The 21318-nt window shown below is 38.9% G+C and overlaps 1 protein-coding gene across 1 annotated transcript; it reads left to right on the forward strand.

The window, feature by feature from the left end:
• The first annotated feature begins 6218 nt into the window (after positions 1-6218).
• Positions 6219-6854, forward strand: LOC140036264 (uncharacterized). The gene has a single exon (XM_072077609.1). The coding sequence runs from the start codon at positions 6219-6221 to the stop codon at positions 6852-6854; it is 636 nt and encodes a 211-aa protein (XP_071933710.1).
• The last annotated feature ends 14464 nt before the right edge of the window (positions 6855-21318 follow it).

Below are 21318 nucleotides of genomic sequence, written 5' to 3' on the forward strand. Positions count from 1 at the left end.
TTTGCAAAGGAAAGCACCCACTACACCACGCTAAACCCAAAGCAAGAGAAAGGACAAAGGCAACCCAGAAATAGCAAACAAGTCCCAAAAGTTAATCAAACCCAAAAACTTCAGCAACCCAAGAGAAAAAGAAATCTGCTCGCACTGCTGCAGAGAGCTTCGACCCTTTTCAGCAAAATTTTATGCACAAATCTAAGCCAAACTCAAACTGAACCCGGGCAACAGAATCATCAATCATTCCTCCTACTTTTCAAATGTAAAAGCCTTGGATTTAAGCATAAAAATTTGGAGACAAACATGCAAACTTTCGGTGAGAATTTTTCCTGCATTTTCTAGGTTTTTCATCAAACGTATAATGGTGCAAGCCAAATCCCAGTCAAAACTCGTAATTTGCTTCATCTAACACTAAAACCCGACATCCAAACGAACAACAAGGACAGGAAGAGCAGCGACCAACAAAACATTAGAATAAAAAAAAGGAAAATAAACATAGTCTGTCATGACTCTTTTGCTGTATTTTCCCTTTTTGCACACAGAGAACGCATAGGACGGACTCTTTTGGTTCAAGATTGCTACTTTAGGGCAGTCAGTCAAGCAAATAACAAGCAGGAAAAAATTCACTGATGCATGAACAGGGAAGGCCAAAGAAAGGCTACCTTTACTCCTTCGGATTGCAAAACAGAACCTGAATGGCAGCGCGATAAGCTTCAGCGAGGGCCAAACTCAGCCGCCACTGCCCTCTCTCAGTTCTTTACCTCTCTCAAAATCCTAGCCTTTCCTCACAGCCCCCCTTAAATTTTCTTAGCTCCTCAAACTCCAGCCGCCACCCTTGGTTCTTCACTCTTTCTAACCCCACCGAAGCTTTCTTCTTTTCGTTCTTCTTCACCTCAGTTCCTTTCCCTAGCCTTTCTTGTTTTTTTTTCCTCGGCCGTCATACACTCGCTCCCCCTTTCACCAGATTTTCTTTTGTCGTCACTCCGTCCCTCGGTTTCTTTCTTTTGCTCTCCAAAAAACCTCTCCCGCCGTCACAAAACTCTCTGGTTTTCTTTTCTTAGCCGTCCCAGAACCTCTCTCTCGCTTTCTTTTCCCTTGCGGCCAATCCTGCTTTTTTCAAAAACCCTTCATCCGACGCTGCTCCACATCTCCCCGTCCTTCCTCTTTCATTTCCACCCTCCACCTATCCTCTTCTAGAATTCTCTAGGGCCTGAGGTGTCCTAGACACCTGGCCATTTATCCCTTAAATTGCCCTTAAGGCCTTGCTGTAACTTCTCTTTGCAAGCTGCGGACGAACGCAGCTTGCATGTAATAATAACATATATATTTTTTTTTTCAGCACTTAAACAGCCCAAAACCCGCTCTCGGGTTTCCTTTTTTTTTTTTAAATAATAATTTAACAAAATATAAAGAAAAATAACTAATTAAGAAAGATTGAATAAAATGAGCGGAACTAGGTATAAAAAGATAAAAAATGAAATGAATTTAAATCTAAAATAACTAAAGCATATTTTGTGAATACTTTTCTTTTCGAGAAATTCTACGCTAAAATGACTTAAAATAAAAAACTAAAAAAAACTAAAAGTAAATAAAAACTAACACGACAAATAAAAATAAATAGTAAATGAAATTACACTAAAATTTGGTGTCTACATCTCACTAAATATTTTGTCTTTAAGGACAAAATTATGGAATTAGCCCGTCAAGGAAAAATTCTTCTTGAGGAGGATAAAGTATCGGCAAACCAAACAACAATAATGTTTGAGTCTATGTGTTGCTTGGTAGAAGTTTTATCCACATCAAGCAGTGTTTTGTCTAAGGAGTTTACAAAATCCTCAATTGAAGACGTTATTGAAGACGATAACGAAGGATGGACTTTAGTCGCTTGAAAGGGGACTTGCAAGCCAAAAATAAGGAAGTACATCTTTTCGAAAAGCTGAGGTGACAATGAAACAACGAAATGCAACAAAGAAACGAAAAGAAATGGCCGCAACATCAGTCTCTTCAAACCATCCGCTCCTTCAAGAGGTTCGACAACCTGTGACACTGAGAGAATTTATACCCAAGAGGTATTTAAGTGACGATGATGATAATTCTATTTCTTATAATGTCGTCAAAGTTGAAAATCCTCAAGTCGCACAAATTAGCACTAAAGTTGAGAAAAAATTCAAAGTAGATGATAAATCACTGCTGGATTGTGCAACGACTATCATTTTTTATGATGACGATTTAACAGTTGATTTCAAAATTCACAATCGACCCTTGTTTGTTAGTGCATATGTCCAAGAACAGAAGATGAATCGGATACTCATTGATGGGGGATCTGCTGTCAATATCATGTCCGCACGTGCTATGAAAGAACTAGGAATATCAAGCAATGAACTCTCTCAGAACCGCCTCATGATCCAAGGATTCAACCAAGGGGGGGCAAAGAGCGATTGGCCTCATAAGGCTTGAATTGTTCATTGGTGAGTTATTTTCGAGTGCGTTATTTCATATTATTGACGCCGGAACCTCTCATAATATGCTCCTGGGAAGACACTGGATTCATGAGAATGAAATTATACCGTCCACTCTTCATCAATGTTTCAAATATTGTCGAGATGATGTAGTTAGAAAAGTTGCTGCCGATGATAAACCTTTCACGGAGGCCGAGACTCACTTTGCAGACGCCAAATTTTATCTTCAAAAAGAAGCAAAAGAAAAAGAATCAGCAAGGGAAAAAAGTCAAGATTCAAAAGTACCCATTTTGCGTTATATTCCAAGATCAAAGAGAGAAGAAGGTCAGTCATATTTTGTCAGAAATGACACATTAAATGCTCCGCTCACCAAAATAAAGCCTGTTAAAAGTGAAAAAGTGAGCTTGCAAGGGTTTGTCCGTCCCAAAGAAGAACCGGTAGTAGAACATTACTCACTACCAACTAATCGGACTCAAGAAGGTTTTGATCCAAACGCATATAGACTTCTTGCTAAGGCGGGTTATAACCCCAATGAGAAGAATGCATTGGACAAACTCCCTCCTGAAGTGACTGGCGAGAAGACTCACGGATTGACACCTACGCAGAAAATATTGAAAAAAAGAGGCTATAATGTTGAGAATTCATCGATGGATCTTGGTTATCAACCGCCCTCTCCTGTTCGTATAATGGTCAAAAGGGCAAGTTGTAATTATGTGAACAAAGAAATAGAGGTCACAAGTCGAAAGAGGTATGTTTTCGATAAATTAAAAAATAAGTCAAAGCGTACTTCTATGTTCGACTGACTCGGCCGGCACCGAAAAATTTGAAACTGCCCGTCTATGAGAAATTGGGCAGCAGAAAACAAGAGTACCAAGTTGTCAAGGAAGAAGATTTTACTCCAATAAAGAAGAATGGTACGAGGAAACGAGTTTTCAATTTCTTTATGCATTATGGAGACTTGTTTAACGTAAGGATCGAAACCATCTTTAAAGAACAGGGTCAAAAAAGTATTGCTTCTTACCATCATATTACGATTAGTGATCCTGAAGAAGAAGAAAAAGAAGATGTAGACGATGCTCCCTCTGAATTTGAACAAGGAATAAAAAATACAGTTGATGCGCTAAAAGAGATTAATCTTGGCACAAGTGACGACCCTTACCCAATTTACATAAATTCTTGTATGACTCCTAAAGAAGAGAAAGAGTATGTTGATTTGCTACTCGAATTCAATGATATCTTTTCCTGAAATTACTCAGAAATGCCTGGTTTGGATCCAAGAGTCGTTGTTCATAACTTGTTGGTCAAGCGAGGAACAAAACCTGTCAAGCAAACTCAGAGACGTTTTCGACCCGAATTGATTCCTTTGATAGAAAATGAGATAAATAGATTGATTGAACCTGGATTCATACGAGAAGTAAAATATCCAACATGAATTTCAAGCATCGTCCCTGTAAGGAAGAAGAATGGGCAAATCCGAATTTGTGTTGATTTTCGAGACTTAAATGAGGCTTGTCCCAAAGATGAATTTTCGCTCCCCATCACATAATTGACGGTAGATGCTACAACCGGGCATGAAGCACTATCTTTTCTCGATGGATCGTCTGGCTACAATCAAATATGCATGGCGCCTGAAGATGAGGAGCTCACTGCCTTCCGCACCCCCAAGGAAATTTATTGCTATAAAGTAATACCGTTTGGCTTGAAAAACGTTGGAGCGACATATCAAAGGGTAATGCAAAGAATTTTTGATGATATGCTCCATAGAAATGTGGAGTGCTAAGTTGATGACCTTGTGGTGAAATCAAAGAAGTGAGAGGATCACATTCAAAACCTTCGAAGAGTTTTCCAACGCTTTTGGAGATACCAACTGAAAATGAATCCTTTGAAGTGCGCATTCAGAGTCACTTCTGGCAAGTTTCTCGGTTTCATCATTCATCAACGGGGAATAGAGGTTGATTGATCTAAAATTGATGTCATTGTGAACATGCCTAAACCGTAAAATATTCATGAACTGAAGAGCCTTCAAGGGAAGTTGGTTTATATCGGAGGTTTATCTCTAATTTGGCCGGACGATGCCAACCCTTCAGTCGACTGATGAAGAAAGGGATGCCCTTCGAGTGGGATGAATCGTGTAGGAATGCTTTTATAAGTATCAAAACGTACATCATGAATCCCCCAGTGTTGGCTGCTCCCATTCCAGGAAAATCATTGATTCTCTATATTTCCGCTCAAGAACGATCGGTTGAGACCTTACTTGCTCAAAAAAATGATGAAGGTAAGGAGAATGCGCTGTATTACTTGAGTCGGATGATGACATCTAATGAGTTGAATTACTCACCCATCGAGAAGTTGTGTTTGGCACTTATATTTGTCATTCAGAAGTTGAAACATTATTTTCAAGCATACACTATTCGACTCATATCTAAGTCTAATCCCATTAAATATGTCATGGCAAAACCTGTACTGTCTGATCGGCTCGCGAGATGGTACCTCCAGTTTCAACAATTCAAAATTATTTATGTATCTGCGAAGGCTGTCAAAGGACAAATATTGACAGATTTTTTAACCGATCATCCCATACCTGCCGAGTGGGAGTTGACTGATGAACTCCCCGATGAAGAAGTGTTTATGGTCGAATCCCCGTGATCGATGTATTTCGATGGAGTCACGCACCGTGACGGAGCTGGTGCAGGAGTTATCTTTTATACTCCTGAATCAAATATATTGCCATACTCTTTCACTTTAACACGTCGGTGTTCAAATAATGTGGCCGAATATCAGGCATTGATTCTCGGTCTAGAAACGGCCGCAGACATGAAGCAGTTCCATCTTAGGGTCTATGGTGATTCCAAATTAGTGGTAAATCAACTTCTTGGTATTTATGATGTCAAAAAACCTGAATTGATCCCATATTATAAGTATGCAAGACAACTCATGAGATATTTAGATAATCTCACTATAGAACATATCCCTAGAAATTTCAATCAACAAGCTGACTCCTTAGCAAGGTTGGCGTCCATGATCATTCTACCCTCTCCTTGAAATCAAATTTTAATATGTCAAAATTGTGTCATACCTCCGATGTTTGATGAAGAAGATGGTGGTGAGGAAGAAAATGCTTATCATATTTTTGTCCATGAGATCGAAAAGGAGGATTGGCATCACCCCATCATTGATTACCTTAATCATGGGAAGTTACCAGAAGATTCCAAGAAAATGGTTGATATACGTCGTCGAGTGCCACGTTTCATTTACTACAAAGGGACGTTTTACCGAAAATCATTCGATGGGGTGTTTCTATGATATCTTGAAGAAGATGAGGCTATGCAAGCAATAAAGGAGGCTCACTCTGGGATATGTGGTGCTCACCAATCTGGCCCGAAATTACACTTTCGCATTAAGAGAATGGGATATTACTGGTCAACGATGGTAAAGGACTGTATCGATTTTGCTAGAAGATGTCAAATTTGTCAATTCTATGACAATTTCATCCATCAACCTCCTGAACCATTGCATCCAACTATGGCTTCTTGACCGTTCGATGTTTGGGGTTTGGATATAGTTGGACCGCTCCCAAAATCTTCTGGAGGACACATTTTTATTTTGACGGCGACGGATTATTGCTCAAAGTGGACCGAAGCGGTTGCTCTAAGAGAGGTCAAAAAGGAGAATGTAGTAGATTTCATTTGGTCGCACATCATTTATCGGTATGGAGTCCCGCGTTATATCATCACCGATAATGGTAAGCCTTTTTGCAATGTAGCAATGAACAAATTTTGTGAAAAGTTTCATTTCAAACAATATAATTCGTCCATATACTACGCTGCCGTAAATGGACTCGCTAAAACATTCAACAAGACCTTATGTAATCTGTTGAAGAAAATCGTGGATAAATCGAAAAGGGATTGGCATCTTCGAATTGGAGAAGCACTTTGGGCATACCGAACTACTTTTCGAACTCCCATGCAAGCGATCCCATACGCGCTTGTTTACGGTGTTGAAACTGTTCTTCTACTTGAGTGTCAAATACCTTCGCTAAGAATTGCGATTCAAGAAGGGCTCAGTGAAGAAGATAATGTTCGTCTTCGCCTTGAAGAGTTAGAAGCACTCAACGAAAAGAGATTGGAAACTCAACAACGAATTGAGTGCTATCAAGCCCGTCTTTCAAAAGCATTCAATAAGCATGTCCGACCACGCTCTTTCCAAATTGGAGAGTTAGTACTCACTGTTCGGAGACCGATCATTCTCACTCATGGCGGACAAAGAATGTTTACTTCTAAATGGGATGGTCCATATGTTGTTCGAGAAATGTATACAAATGGCTCATACAAGTTGGTTGCTGATGATGGATTAAGGGTTGACCCCATCAATGACAAGTACTTAAAAAGGTACTATACGTAATCGGAACCGCGCGATGCTCCTGGCCAGCATGAGCTAAAACTGTGGATAGCAACCACCAATAGTATAGTATGTGGTTAAACTGCTGAAACACTGCACCAAGTCTAAGGTGGTAAACAAATATATACTCCTGACCCACATGAGCTAAAATTGTGGATGGCAACCACCAATAGTGTAGTATGTGGTTAAACTGTTGAAATACTCCACCAAGTCTAAGGTAGTAAACAAATAGATACTCCTGACCCGCATGAGATGAAAATGTGAACGGCAGGAACTACGTGTGACTTGATTCCCTCCGGGGATACGTAGGCTGCTTAGAGGGCAATTTCTAAGTTCAGTCACACCACTCCAAATCAAATCCTTGTTCCTTGAAAAAAAAAAGGATCTTCTCTTTCCAAAAAAATAAATAAATAAATAAAATGCTACATCTGAGTTCTTGTATCTTTAAAAAACAAACAAACAAGAGATAAGGAACGGAAAGCATTTTATTATTCATAAGAAAAAAAAGGAAAAATTCATTACATGGAAAAAAATGAAACAAATTCAGAAAAAAGACATGATGAAAAGTCTAAATGTCAAATTTGTAGTCCATTACAACTATTTTACATGATTCAAGTGCAGACTTCATGTTTTCAAGTTCCTTCACTGCATCATCAGTCAATATGCTAGTATTTTCAATAGAAGAGAGCTCATCATGTGCTTGCCTTATTTCAGTCTGGACCTCGTTGAAGGTCTCATGCTTTTGATCGACGATTGAGCTGATTTCCATGCCTTGTTTCTCCAAGTCAATAAGTTCCTGTTGCAGAACTTGCTTCCTATCTTCAATAGATTGTAACTTTTCTTCTAGATCTTGCAGATGATAAGTTAGTTCTTCTTCCTTTGCCTTGGCTCTTCCAAGTTGGGCGGTAACTTTGGAACGGAGTTTTGCATGTGTTTCTCTACTCATCTTTTTCCATGATGAAGATGCCAAAATATCATACGTTTCTGCTTTGACAAACAATTCTATCAAGTAGTCTTTTAAAGGAAGATCATTGGAGAGGTCTGTCCTTGTGATTTCTGCAATAATTTTCTCTGCACACTCTTTTAAAGAAGAGATTTGCTCAATAGGAGTGTCAAGAATCTGTTCGCGAAAATCCATCCACAAACTCTGCAAGTACTTTCTTCGATACGCTTGGATCAACTTTTGGCCATGAAATTCTGAAACCAATGCTACCTTAGGTCTTTTTCGGATTTCGTGCGAACTAGTCAGCTCCTTCTTATGCATTGACAAGGTACCTCCACTGGGGCAAGTTATTTTGGAATGCTGATAACGAGTTCGTCACTTTTCTTGTTTGAAATTATAGCATCAGTTTCAAGTTCAATTGATGAGTTGGTACCAATATTTTCTTGGTGGAATTCAAGAAATAAGGGCTGAAAAAAAAAATGTTATGAGAGTTTAAAAAAAAAGGGATGAAAAAAAAGAAAGGAAAAAAAGAGGTTACAAAAAAAAAAGAAAAAAAGAGAAGAGATGATTACCTTAAGTGGCGACACTCCAACCAACGGTGGTGTAAAGGAAACCTCCTCCAAATCAGAAGATGCCCTCTTCTTTGATCGATTCCAATGACGATCTTGACTGCTACTACCACTCGCCAATGAATGGGTTCCTCCTTGGGTAGATCCGATGCCTTGAACTTGAGTCCCTTCCTTTTCTATAGCCTCGCTAGAATCATGATCGTCCACCATTTCAATTTCGACATCTTCTTCTGTGTGAGTCACCGATAAGGATTTTGAAACTTTAGGCGGCGTCTTCTTTGCTGGAATCACTGGTTGTGCCTCTTTGATGGCCTGTCGAGAGTCCTTGGAAGACTTTTTTTGTGACAATATTTTTCGAGGGACTGCTAGTAATTTTGTTCTTCAGCAAGGTGGATGAGGTAAGACCCGTTACAATCTCTATAGCTCCATTATGATGCACTAACTCATTGGCGGAGGTAACGTTACCCTTCTTCGATGATTGCTGAGGGATCTTAACTGTGAATTTAAAGGAAGTTGAAGAGACACTATTTGACCGAGTTGATCACCAGGCATCATAGTCTTTTATAATCAACGGATGCTTCCTGTGCATAGGTATAGTCATGCGAGATCGCGTCTGCGTACGAACTGAGGTATCCCATAGTTGAATAGCCTCACCCAGAGTATAAGTGTGAGTGATCTCTTTCAAATTGTTTGGGATGTCCTGACAGAAGCTGAATTGTCTACTAAACCTACAAGGATTATATTTTTCAATAATGAAAGTATTGTCCTTACATAGAATTAAGTGGCAAGAGCGTTGACTAATAAAGTAACTCGTGAGTCTTGATGATAAGGATCCATCGTCGATCAACACATTTTCTTCATTCTCAGTCCAGCACAGTTTGAAAAGCATCAAAGGATTCACTTCTTTGAGGATTTCCTCAGTTTCTGATTTGCCGTAAAATATTGCCATTTTCTCACCGCTAAATCTCGTCATGCGCACATGATGGTTACTCACTTGATTATTCTCATAATATATGTCAAAATATTGGTCAATCCAAGCATAGACTTAATGGATTGGAAGAGTTACTCCACATTCTCCAAGGTTAGGGGCGTAGACGATCTCCCTCAACCCATGATATATACTCGCAAGAACGGGAATCGCGAGGCAGAATTTCTTCCCCGTGGCCATTAAGCATGCAACCTTGAAGACACTTGGGCGAATGCGATCGACCTTTTTGCTTGGCAAAAGAAACTTGCAAATCCAACACGCTATAAACGCCGCAGTATAAGTCTCCTTTCTTAAAAATCCTGGGATATTCAATGTGTCAAAAGGGACGATGAAATCCTTTGTATCAGTAAGGTCGTGAGGCTCTACACTTCTAGAAGGGTTGTAAGTCATTTTTGGTTTAGCTGTGGTCTTCCTTCTATTCGCCCTGCTCGGAGGAGCCCTATATCTAGCCTCCCCTTTGAACCAGAAGCGGATCCAATCTTTCATCCAGAGTCCCTAATCGTTCGTCCAAAGGTGGTAGTAAGCGGAGAAGAGATGCCTGCAACTTTCAGGGAGAAGTGGCTTCCCTTCTTTGTCACGAGTGAGAAGTTCCTGTGCTGAAGGAACAACTTCATCAAAGAAAGAGCCATCGATCGAAAGGCCACCAAGTCGATAAAAGTCCCAAAGTGTGATGGACAATTCCCAAACGGGCGTATGGAGTGTATTTGTCGAGGGACACCAATATTTGAAGAAAACTCGCAAGATATTTTCACAGCGATCGTAGGAGAATCGCGACGCGTAGACGGCTTCAAATATGCCGGCACGTGTGAGCACTTCTTTATATTTTCCAAGAATGTCCTCAACCCACTCCCAATAATGAGAGGTGAAGCATGCCTCGCCAAAGAAGGATGAAGGAATCTTCCATGTAGCTTTGTCAACATTGAATCCCACGAATGGGAGCGTGAATTTGGCTATTTCTGGATCTCCATTATGAAGTGACGAATTTAATACGACCGTTTCTTTTTCCTTCGATGTAGTAGAGAAAGTCGATGGTGCTACAACTTCCTTAGTCCACTTGCTAGTCCAGTTTTCGAGATGAAAACATCCTTCAAGTGGTATAAAAGGCTCAGCAAAGGCGCCAATTACCGGCTTGTTCACATATAATGACAAACTCCTTGATTGGGGCCCTCCCCGCTCATCCGTCAATGAAATACGTGGTAATGGCGTAGCGTAATCTTTAATTTGCATGGCTGCTAAGATTCTGTGACGATTTTTCAAAGTTAATCAAAAGGAATTTGTTTCCTCCCTTATAAGTTTTGATAGCCGAATTACCTCACTGGTCGCCCCTTATCGAGTTCCTCCGAGATTAACCTTCCCCTTGGAGATTTGTTGTTGGAAGCTGGTTCCGAAAACAAACATGACAAAAGGGACTGTTAGTGAGCAATTTAACGAAGGTACAGGTATTCGAAGAAGGATCATGGACGAAGAATCGCTATGAATAATGTATGCAAATGTAAAAGTATCAATCATGGTGATATTGGCAAAAAATGTTATCACATTAGGCACACAACATCAAGGATGCATCAAAATAAACGCACAAAGTCTATTGCCGAAAGTTTCTTCTAATGATTAAGTGTTGAAAAAAAATCTTGGGCACCTAAATGCCAAATATTCACATTAAGACATGACTAGCAGCCATAATATAATTAATTCTGGCGGTGGGAAGTTTCATACGAAATCAAAAAAGAAGAGTATACAAAGCACAGTATATGTACCTCCGATTCATCTAGTCCGTAGGTGTCTTGACAAAGGTGGTTATTGAGAAACTACACAAGAGAGCAAGTCTACAATGTTGAAATCAAACCCTTGAATGCGCAATGTCGTAGCTGATGGGGAAATAAGTAGATCAAATATGATGCTAAATATTGGATTTGAAATAAATTGAAGCCATGCCGCAAGATGACTAGAAGGCTATGTTATCCTACGGGTTCAAAACGTAACGTGCGTAAGATGCAAATTTCGAGCATCAATCATGTGCGAGACACCAAGGGTGAATCAAAGTAAACATGCAAAAGCCGTTGCCGAGGTTTTTCTCAACAATTAAGTGCTGAAAGTAGAGTTTTGGGTACCTGATAAATGGGAACCATTTTCGTCAGAACGCAAATTGTGGGTAGATACCAATTGAGTAGTAGCAACAATGGTTGATGCTAAGCAACGGCAGCAGCGTTTGACGAACAAGCAAGCTGCTGTAGTAATAGCAATAGCCACACTAGCAATGATCGATGAAGCAAAGAATAAAACTCGTTCAAGTTCTTTATTATTAAGGAGTTAGTGGCCTGGACTTAGCTATTTATAATGGGGGACTGATCCTAAATCCTAGGAAAAATGAGCAGGCCTGTTGCTTTAATCTGAATAGGATTAGGTCTCTGTTGGAAGTCTTTTGGTCGAAGGAAAAAAAAATTTTGCGAAGTCTTTGTAAGTTTTAGGGAGATTGGCTCCGCGCTAATGGTGGTCTCCATTGCAATTGGGTTTCGAACTTCTAAATTGCTTGAACTTTGAAACTAACAAGGAAGGGAAGCTGTTAATTCAAGAGTCCTAGTCCTAGTAGAGGAATACTTGGTGATTTGCTGCTTAAGTTCCCAAGGCCGACAAGAAGAAATGGTCGCGAATTTCGGTGCGGTGGAGTTCCGTGTGTAATTGATCAACAAGAGGCATATAAGATCAATTGGATTCATATGATTTCATTTCTGAAGTGCCTTGCACGTGAATGATTAAGCATGCAATATGCAATATTCCACAAATGCATGTATTGGGCTTTCTTGAGGACAAATGTTTATAATTGAAGTTGATGGCCATTAATTTTTTTTTTATAGGGGCCGGCTTCCTTAAATGGCAAGTGAAGGGAGAATATCAACGTATTTCACTTAAACAAATTGATCATGAAATCGAAACTTGTTCGTTCAAGTTTTACTCTTCGCAAACAAGTTTCGAGGGGGCATTTGTAGATAATGAAATTTTAATTAATTCTTAAAATTACCATTGGTCTATAAATTATTTTTATAGCTTATTTTTATCCAATTGGATATTGTCATATGTCATGTACCCTTGAAAAAATTGGTTATTAAATGGTCAATTATATTTTATTCACGTGTCAAGTTGAGGTGTTCCAAATCAATTCAAATTGCTGGGATATCTCCACCAACCAAATCATATCATGTCACATGCCTGTTGGATAAATATCTAAGTATTTATTTCTTATTAAAGGGATAATATTTAGAGTTATTCAATCCAAGTATATTTCTTATATACTGCAATAGCTTGTCGAGTCAAACGGTGCCACGTCACGTGTCCCCACGAGTTTGGCCAATTGAGGAATTACTTGTCTCTTTATAAAATGAAGAGATAATATTTAACTAATACAGTCCTAATATGACTGCACGTCTTGCAAGACAAGTAGAGTGGTATACATGTTTTCAACCTCTACCTCATACCGCAACTATAAATAGGGGTCTCTCTACCAAGTCGACACACACAGAGACACCAAAAGGCATCTCATACGCTCAAAGCATTGAGGCTCCAAGATACAAAGATCCAGATCTTCAAGCTCTCCAAGTCTCCCATATATCAAGACTTGAGTCTTCAAATATCTTCTAAAGTTCTTCAAGTCTTCTATATCAAGATTTGAAGGAATCGGTGATAGATCCAAGAACAAGCTGCGAAGCTCTTGGATTGGTGCTCGAGGAGGAGAATCGAGGAAAACTCTCCACAAGTTCGAGAAAACCCCAGAGATTGTACTCACATATTTTTCGTAAATTTATATGTCACATATTTGTCGTGTATATTTCTTGTTTCTGCAGACTTGAAATTTTATCGCGTACACTGTTCACCGAATCCGGCAGTGTATCCGGCCAGTTCTTGGCCGGATATCTAGGGCAAGTTGAAAAAAAAATTGGGATGGCTACTGCCTTGAATCCGGCCGGATTGTGATGTGGCGCGTTTTCGTTTCGTTTTCGTTTTTCGTTTCATTTTTGTTCAAGTTCGTAATCAAAGTCCCATTTCATCGTATGGTTTGGTAAATCATATTTTGGCTTGGTGGTCTCTAATTGTTTATTTTCTTTTGGTTTTATTGCGCGTTACGTAGGGTTTTATGCGATTTGTCTCCGTAGTCCTGGCGAGAGTTGGGCAGGTGGTCCGCCGAACCCTTTGGTTCGCCTTAGGGGAAGATAGGGTTGTCACAGGTGATATCAGAGCTGCTTCGCGTGGTCTCTGCGCGGAGTGAGCTTGGGCCAAGTGGTGTTATGGTCCTGATTTCGTGGATGTGTGTCAAGGATTAAGTGCTCTTCTTGGGCGTAATCTATGAATCGTGCATGTTATAAGTGTAAAACTCTTTATCATGGTACTTGAGGAAGATAGATATGTATGCCAGGTAGAAATCTTTAATATGGATGATTTACTCTTGGGACCGGCCGGCTCGAGTTGTGAATTATCTTATTGTGGATTCTTGTACTTGAGTATCAAAAGGTGGAGAGCGTTAGAATGAGGGTCTATATCTTGATTGAACTTGAGGTAAGTCTTGATGGCAAAGGCCAAGGCACGAAAGATTTTCACATTAGACCTAGTATTAGATCGATCGAGAGGATTGGATATGGAAGTGTTATCGTGGACTACTCTTGTACTAGTCTGGTTAGGGTTTCTCTAGAGGGTGGCTAGATTGTAGGGGAATTCGCACCTAAGACTTGTTTCCTTTATGCTATGACCGTGAGAACTTGATAAGTGTTTACTTGACTTTGAGTTAGTCTAGCTACAACTATAGAGGTATTTTCTACCCCTCTTGTGAGATTTTATACCCGTAGTTTTGTTTCTCGATAAACTACCCTTGCCTATACTTCCTTGATACCTATCCTTTGATGTCAACGTATGGACTTGGCTTGATTATTATCGTACCGAGATTGAAAGTTTTGGAATTAGGTAGAGAGATTTTTAAAACACGGATGTGGCATAAGGTTTGAAACTTTTGATGTGCGAGGTATGCTTTAAGGTTTGTTAAGTACATACGTGATACGTGGCATAGTATATTAAGATATTATCCTAACTATGTTTTACTTTCTCATCTATTCCATGTGAGAATATCTAAGTTTGATCTTCCGTGGTTGGATTGGGAGTTAAGGAACTTAACAGTTATATGGTTAGATTGCCACTTGTACTTAGTTACTTACTATGATTCATTGATTTGCCTGATAGGTTATTACGTGAGTTCCAGTGAATCCGTGAGATGGCACATTTGGTTGGTAGGTGTAAGAAAATGGAGATTCTTTAAAACGAAATAGAGGTCCAAAAGAGATTAGCTGAGTACTGGGAAACGCAATAGAAACATGAATATTCGGAGAAAATTAAACTATTACATGAGAACATAGAACTGAAAAGGCAATACGAAGGGATTTCAGAAGAGGTTTTAGCAATGACACACATTGATACCTTTACGAAGGATCCGGAGAAAGCCCAAAGGATAGAAACTACAAGGGCACAAGCGAAGGTCTTCCATACAAAGAAAAGGGATGCACCTAGTGAAAGTCAAAATCAGAATAAGGTGATCGAGATAGGCCATTCTTTAAGGTAAGTCGAGGAGCTAGTGGTGTGAGAATTTTGGGGACACTTAAGGAAGATATTCCGAGAAGAGCCCCAGGTAGAGAAGAACAACTAAGAGCTGTCTCACGAGGAGATAAAATCTCAATCCTCCACTTATCTTGTGGCTATTGTGGAAAAAGCAACCATACTGAGGAGAGTTGTTGAAAAAGAGGGGGAAAATGTTTGCGTTGTGGAAGCGCCGGTCATCGGATTGCTCACTGTCCAGCTATACTGCGCGAAGGGAAAGGAACCCAGCAACCAGCAAAAACAAATCCGGGACAGTCCAAGGGGAAAGGGACTGGACCGAAGGTGCCAGTTCGGGTATATTCCCTAGAGCAACATCAGGCCCTTGACTCGTTAGAGGTCAAAGAAGATACAATCCCCAACGTATCTAATAGATTCTAGTGATAAGAAAAATTTCAAGAACGAAATTTCTTTAAGGGGGAGAGAGTGTGAGGACCCGTAAATTTTTCTTATTTTATATTATTTTATTTTATTTTCTCGCATGCATTTTCTTCACTATACCCTATTATTTTGATTTTTTCAGAGATTTTATAAGTGAGTAGAATTTTTAAATCATTTTTCTAATTTAAATTAGTTCATATTAAGTTTAAAGCGTATTATAGACGTGGGACCCACTAGTGCAGTAAATGTGATATATTTTTGACAACTCGTTGGAGTTTTGTATTAAGTGATATTATTTTACAAGATGCTAGGAGACAATTAGAGGTTAGCTAGATAGATTAACCATTGGGTGAAAGAAGATAAGCTTAGACCCTAAAAGGTGCCAAGTGTCGCGACCCGATTGGATGGTGGACTTGACCAACCTTTCTTCACCTTTACTAAATACAAAATTTGACCAACATTTCTTCATTTATTTCTTCTTGTTGGCCGAACCATTGAGGGAGGAAAAGAGAGTGAAGACTTCATCTTATACTTCCATTTCAAGCTCCAATCTTGAATTCCAACCATAACTTTTGCAAATTACTCCATACAAAGTGCTAGCTAGGGAGGATTAGAAGTGTTGGTGTAGTGATTTTTGAGAGAAAAGTGTTAAGCTACCATCTTTCTAGAGTTTCTAAGGTAACTTGCCGAGAAAGCTCTCTTTACTTCTAATAATTGCATCATAGTGGTTTAGAATTGTTAAATGTGTAGTATTGTGAGAAATTTCATGACTTGAGGTAGTAATTGGTGGAATTTCAATTTTTGTGGAGAATTTTCTGCTCATATATGAAGTTAAAGGTTGGCCATGATTTCCTAACTTTAATATGTGAAATATTGAGTGTTTATGTGCTAGTTTACTTTGCCTAAAAGAATTTCCAGTTTGGGTATCTAGATTTCAGCTTTGGGGTTTCTAATTTGGATATGATTGTGGTTAGTTTTGGAGCTACTAATTGATTGTACATGAAGGGTATTTTGACCCTAATTAAGTGTGTTAAATGGTTTATGATTTGTATGTGAAATTGTGGCTGAATTGAGATGAGATTGGGTGGATGTTAGGTTGGAAAAGTAAAGAAAAACAAGGGAAGTGCTGCTGAAATTTTCGCAGGACCTTTGAGCAGTTTTGGGAAACCTGTTGTATCTTGATGAAGAAAAATTGGAATTAAGTTCCGTTTGTTGCGTTTGAAACTAAATTTATAGAGTTACAAACCATGAAAATTTCAAATCCTAGTTCTCTCTGTGTGATTTATGGTGATTTTTCAAAATTGACTGAAATTACATACCTGTTCTGTCTTTTACTGGATGAAGCAGCGACTTGAGACTCAAATTTGACTGATTTGTGGTATGAATCTTATAAATGTGTCTTCTGAGAAATTGCATCCTTTTGAGTCTATTTTCCGACGGTATAAATTTTATCAATTTTGGATTTAAGAATCTTGAGATATGATTTTTCAAATGGTGGTGCGCAAAACTGGAAAATCCTGTTTTCCTAGAATTATTCTTACTTTCATTTTGCACCATAAGTTTGGAGTTAGTAAATCATTATAGGTGTGGTGTTGGGTAGAAGCGAACGGTTTTTGGATCGTTCATGTTTTTAAAACCAACTACTACCTTTTCACTCCAAAACTATACTTTTGTGTTACATTGGTAATTTACTTGGTTAGGCATATGACTCGTAATCGAGTCTCAATTGTTTTACCTTGGTGGTTTAGGACGTGCCGGTGATCCAAGTAATTCGAAAGGAAACGTTTGAAGTTGTTTGTTTGAACTGATGAGTGTACCACTCCCCTCATTTGTTGCTTAACTTGGTTTATCTGTACTTGCAATCTGTGATTTGAATGACTGTACTATCTGTTTATTCTGTATGAGACGAGGGTGTACTTTATCACACTCGTTCTCTTGTCTGTATGCCCATTTACTGTGAAAATTTGAATCTGTTATCTGTGCTTAATCTGATGTCGTTTGGACGTTGTATCCAACAACCTTTCTGTTAACTCTGAACTCAACCTCATGGGTAGTTAATTGAATCGAGTCAGCAAGGGCTTGGTCGAGGAAAATTGACAATCCATGGGAGTCTGTTTCTGGGAAATCTTTGGGTATTGGAGACTCTGAATTTTCGGTATACTCGAGTATTACCACTTCTGTTTCTGTTGAGGTGTTCAGGCCAGGTAAGGGGTATGTTTGATGGACGGAATTTGGTGTAAAGTGGGATCTATGGACAGGGTTGTTCTTTATACGTTGACGGAGAGTCAACGGGTTTAGATCAAGTCCTGTAATGGGAATGTTGGGCTCCTGAGAGCCGCCTGTATCCTTTCTATCTAAGTTGTTTGCTCATAACCTTATTTGATATGCATATGTGACTAATTGAACATGAAGTTCCATGATTCTTGACCGCTATTATTTTTGGTACCTCATTGAGCGTAAACTCACCCCCTTTTCGTTATCTTTGTTTTTACTTACAGGGGACAAACTTTGAAATCATGATTTTGGAAGAAAGGGGTTGAGCTAGTGTATATGTTACTTTTGTTAAGTTCTTTTGCAACCGAAAACCTAATTGTATTTTGAACAGTATGAATACTTTGGCTTGTACTTTAGTTAATTTGTTCAAGACTCCGATGTCAATATATGTATAAGTATTTAATCTTGTTTATTAAGTGTATTCATTCGAGATGTTACGCTTCTATAGCTTTGGTGAACGTTTCATGTCACCGTTGGACGATTGGGTGAGCGCGGCATTTAAAAGGAAAAAGGAAAGAAAATTTCTGGCGGGAACTGTTCACCGAATCCGGCCGTGTATCCGGCCGTGTATCCGGCCAGTTCTTGGCCGGATATCTGGCCGGATTGGCAGGGCAGGTTAAAAAAAATTGGAATGGCTACTGCCTTGAATCCGGTCGGGTATCCGGTGAAGTCTTGGCCGGATTGTGACGTGGCGCGTTTTCGTTTCGTTTTCGATTTTCGTTTCATTTTTTTTCAAGTTCGTAATCGAAGTCCCATTTCACCGTATGGTTTGGTAAATCATATTTTGGCTTGGTGGTCTCCAATTGTTTATTTTCTTTTGATTTTATCGCGTGTTACGTAGGGTTTTATGTAATTTGTCTCCGTAGTCCTGGCGACAACTGGGCAGGCGGTCCGCCGAACCCTTTGGATCGCCTTAGGAGAAGGTGGGGCTATCACAGCTCTTCTCTGAGCTACCTAGTCTCTTTCCTAGTTCGGTGCGCAGTCTTCTCTAATTCCGGGTCGAAAATTAATTCGCCTGTACGAGAAAAATGAGGCATAAACTAGAAAAATGCCAGACAAGTCCAAGGAAATCAACTTAGAAAGAAACAAAATTAAACAAAACACCGTTCCCCGACAACGGAGCCAAAAATTTACAGGTGTCGAGCCTGTGCAATAATAATTACTAAAAAGTCCTAGTTACCACCACAATTAATTATAGAGCAAATCCGAATACTGGAGCAGGGACCCTAAATGTGCAATGAGTTACTTGATTCACCCTGTTCTCGAAGGGTTTGCTTGATCCGATATACCAGAATTGTCTATAAAAATATTAAATTTGTATACAATGGCAAGTAGGGTCGATTCCACAGGGAACGGGTAGAAAGTTTTTTCTTTCCAAGTTAATAAAACAAAATTAGGGGATATTTAATGGAATGAAAATGAAAATAAAATAAACAAAATTCAAAAGCTAACTCAACAAGTACAATTTACTAAAAATAGCAATTAATAAAATTCTACCCAAAGGATCAACTTTTCAGGCATGGTCCAATAAAATGATCATCGATGCAAAGATATTTCATTCATTTGTCACTAGATTGGTTATAGCCATCAACAAGTTCTGACAGCCAGTTATTCCTTACTTTTTCGGCAGTCAAGGTACGACCATTGATTGCTTCTCTAACCAGAAAACAACCCTAGGTACGACCGTAAGAATTTAATTATCCAGTTGCATTAAATCTAGAAGAGCCCAACCCTAACCAATAAACACGCTAAGAGGCTTTATTTAAACTAGATCTTACGTTTCCCCAACATAAAGTCAATTATTGTGGTTGCCACTAGTTGTCAACTAACGAACAATTACGGATTCAATTTAATTAACGTGGCAGTGGACTATTAGATTAAATTAAATATCCGGCCATTGATACTCAATTAATAAAATACCCATGAACAATTAATCCAGGAAACACATGAATAATAACGAATCGGAAGAAATAATGAAAATTCGATTAGATCTCACATACGTTATGGACCGCGCCTTCGCATCGACCTTTGGGTAGAGGAGGAACCTAACCGCTTCTCATCATATCAATCCCGCGTGATTTGATTGATAACATCCACACAATTTCCAAAGAATTGGGAAAAGTGAAATAGCGAAGGAACGAAAGAGAAAGTCTCTTTGTTTCCTTTCTTGTTTTGAGTTTGTACAGGAGAAAAGTAAAGGGAAAGTCTTACAAAAGTTGTCAAAAGCCAAAGCAGAGAAAGGAACGTCTGACAAGAAAAATTAAAAGCTAATCTAATTGATCTCTCGTGAATCTAGCTTCCTTTTTTCTTTTGTAGCCGCCGCCAGCAGAAGCAAAGAAAAAACGTCTGGAGCAAGACTTTGTCTAGGAGTTTTAATCCCATGCATCTCCGTGGTTCACGTGGACCTCATTTCCTAATTGTCCCCTACTGCTACCAATCCCGCGGGTCCGGCTTTTTAGGTGTATCTCTTCAGCTTCTGGCGTGGGTATGCCATGAAATGAAGGGTCTTCTGGAAATTCACCTCAGGAGATCACTTTTAGCACCAACCACCTACAATTTATACAAATATGAAATATGAGCAAAATCTCAATGCTTAGCACCGTGAGTAGCCAAAATTAAGATAAAATAGCAACACAAAATGTGCCCAATAATTGCTCTATCAGTCAGAACCAAGAAAAGAAGAAATTTTCTGAAGGAAAATTCATTCAAAGCTGGAAATTTCTGTTCAAAGTTACTGCATGCTACCCGATGATGAAAAGCTGCAATTTTTGGGTCATTTCTCCTTCAAAATCTGTTAGATTATGGCTTCATGTTATATATATTCCATAGTTTACATATATTGACATGAGTGCAATACTTGACCTGAACTCAAGTGGAATGAGTATAAAATATGAAGAAACTTTGCTGAATTTCTGTTTGGACACTACATGAAGGACCGATAGGATGAAGCTGGAAATTTCTAGCTTTATCTCTAGAAAATTTTGTTAGTTTAGTTAAAAACTCAATTCATATAACTGTGATCTTCCTAATCCAGTCATTCATGTGTTATTTGAGAAGTTAAAAGCAAGAAAAGATTGACTATAAAACAATCTCAAAAGTTGGAATTTCTACACTCCAGCAAACGAGAGGAAAAGCTGCACTAATTTCTGGACAGCAAACGAGAGGAAAAGCTATAGTTTTAGGTCTTTACTCCAAGAATTTTTGCTAGATCATAACTGAAATCCATGCTTTATGCCTTGTCCTATGTTTCTAGAGTGATACATGTAAGATTTAGAGCTGGTTTTGTTACTTTATAACTAGTTTACTTGCTGGAATTGCTCCAGCGTTGGCCGAGAGAAAAGGGGTTTGGTTTTCCAAACTTGTATCAGAATTTTTAGTAACTTAACCTGGAGAAATACTGTTTTATGCTCCTTCTTTAGTGTATATATGTTGTAACATGTGTCCTATTTTTGGTTCTAGTGAAAGTTTGGTTTTCAAACTTAAGGAACACTGCTGGAAATTTTGTTTGTTGGCCGCCTGTTATGCTGTTGCAATTTCCAGTTTTTCTAGCTTACTTTATGATGTATCTTGGTGAGTTTTTGCTTGGGAAACTTGGTACTTCATTAGTCTTGATGTATGTGTTGAGTTTGAGCAATTTGAAGAAAGTTTAATTGGTGAAACTAGAAGCCAAAAAATTTCTGTTTC

Source organism: Coffea arabica, chromosome 2e, assembly GCF_036785885.1.
Source record: "Coffea arabica cultivar ET-39 chromosome 2e, Coffea Arabica ET-39 HiFi, whole genome shotgun sequence".
Lineage (NCBI taxonomy): Eukaryota > Viridiplantae > Streptophyta > Magnoliopsida > Gentianales > Rubiaceae > Coffea > Coffea arabica.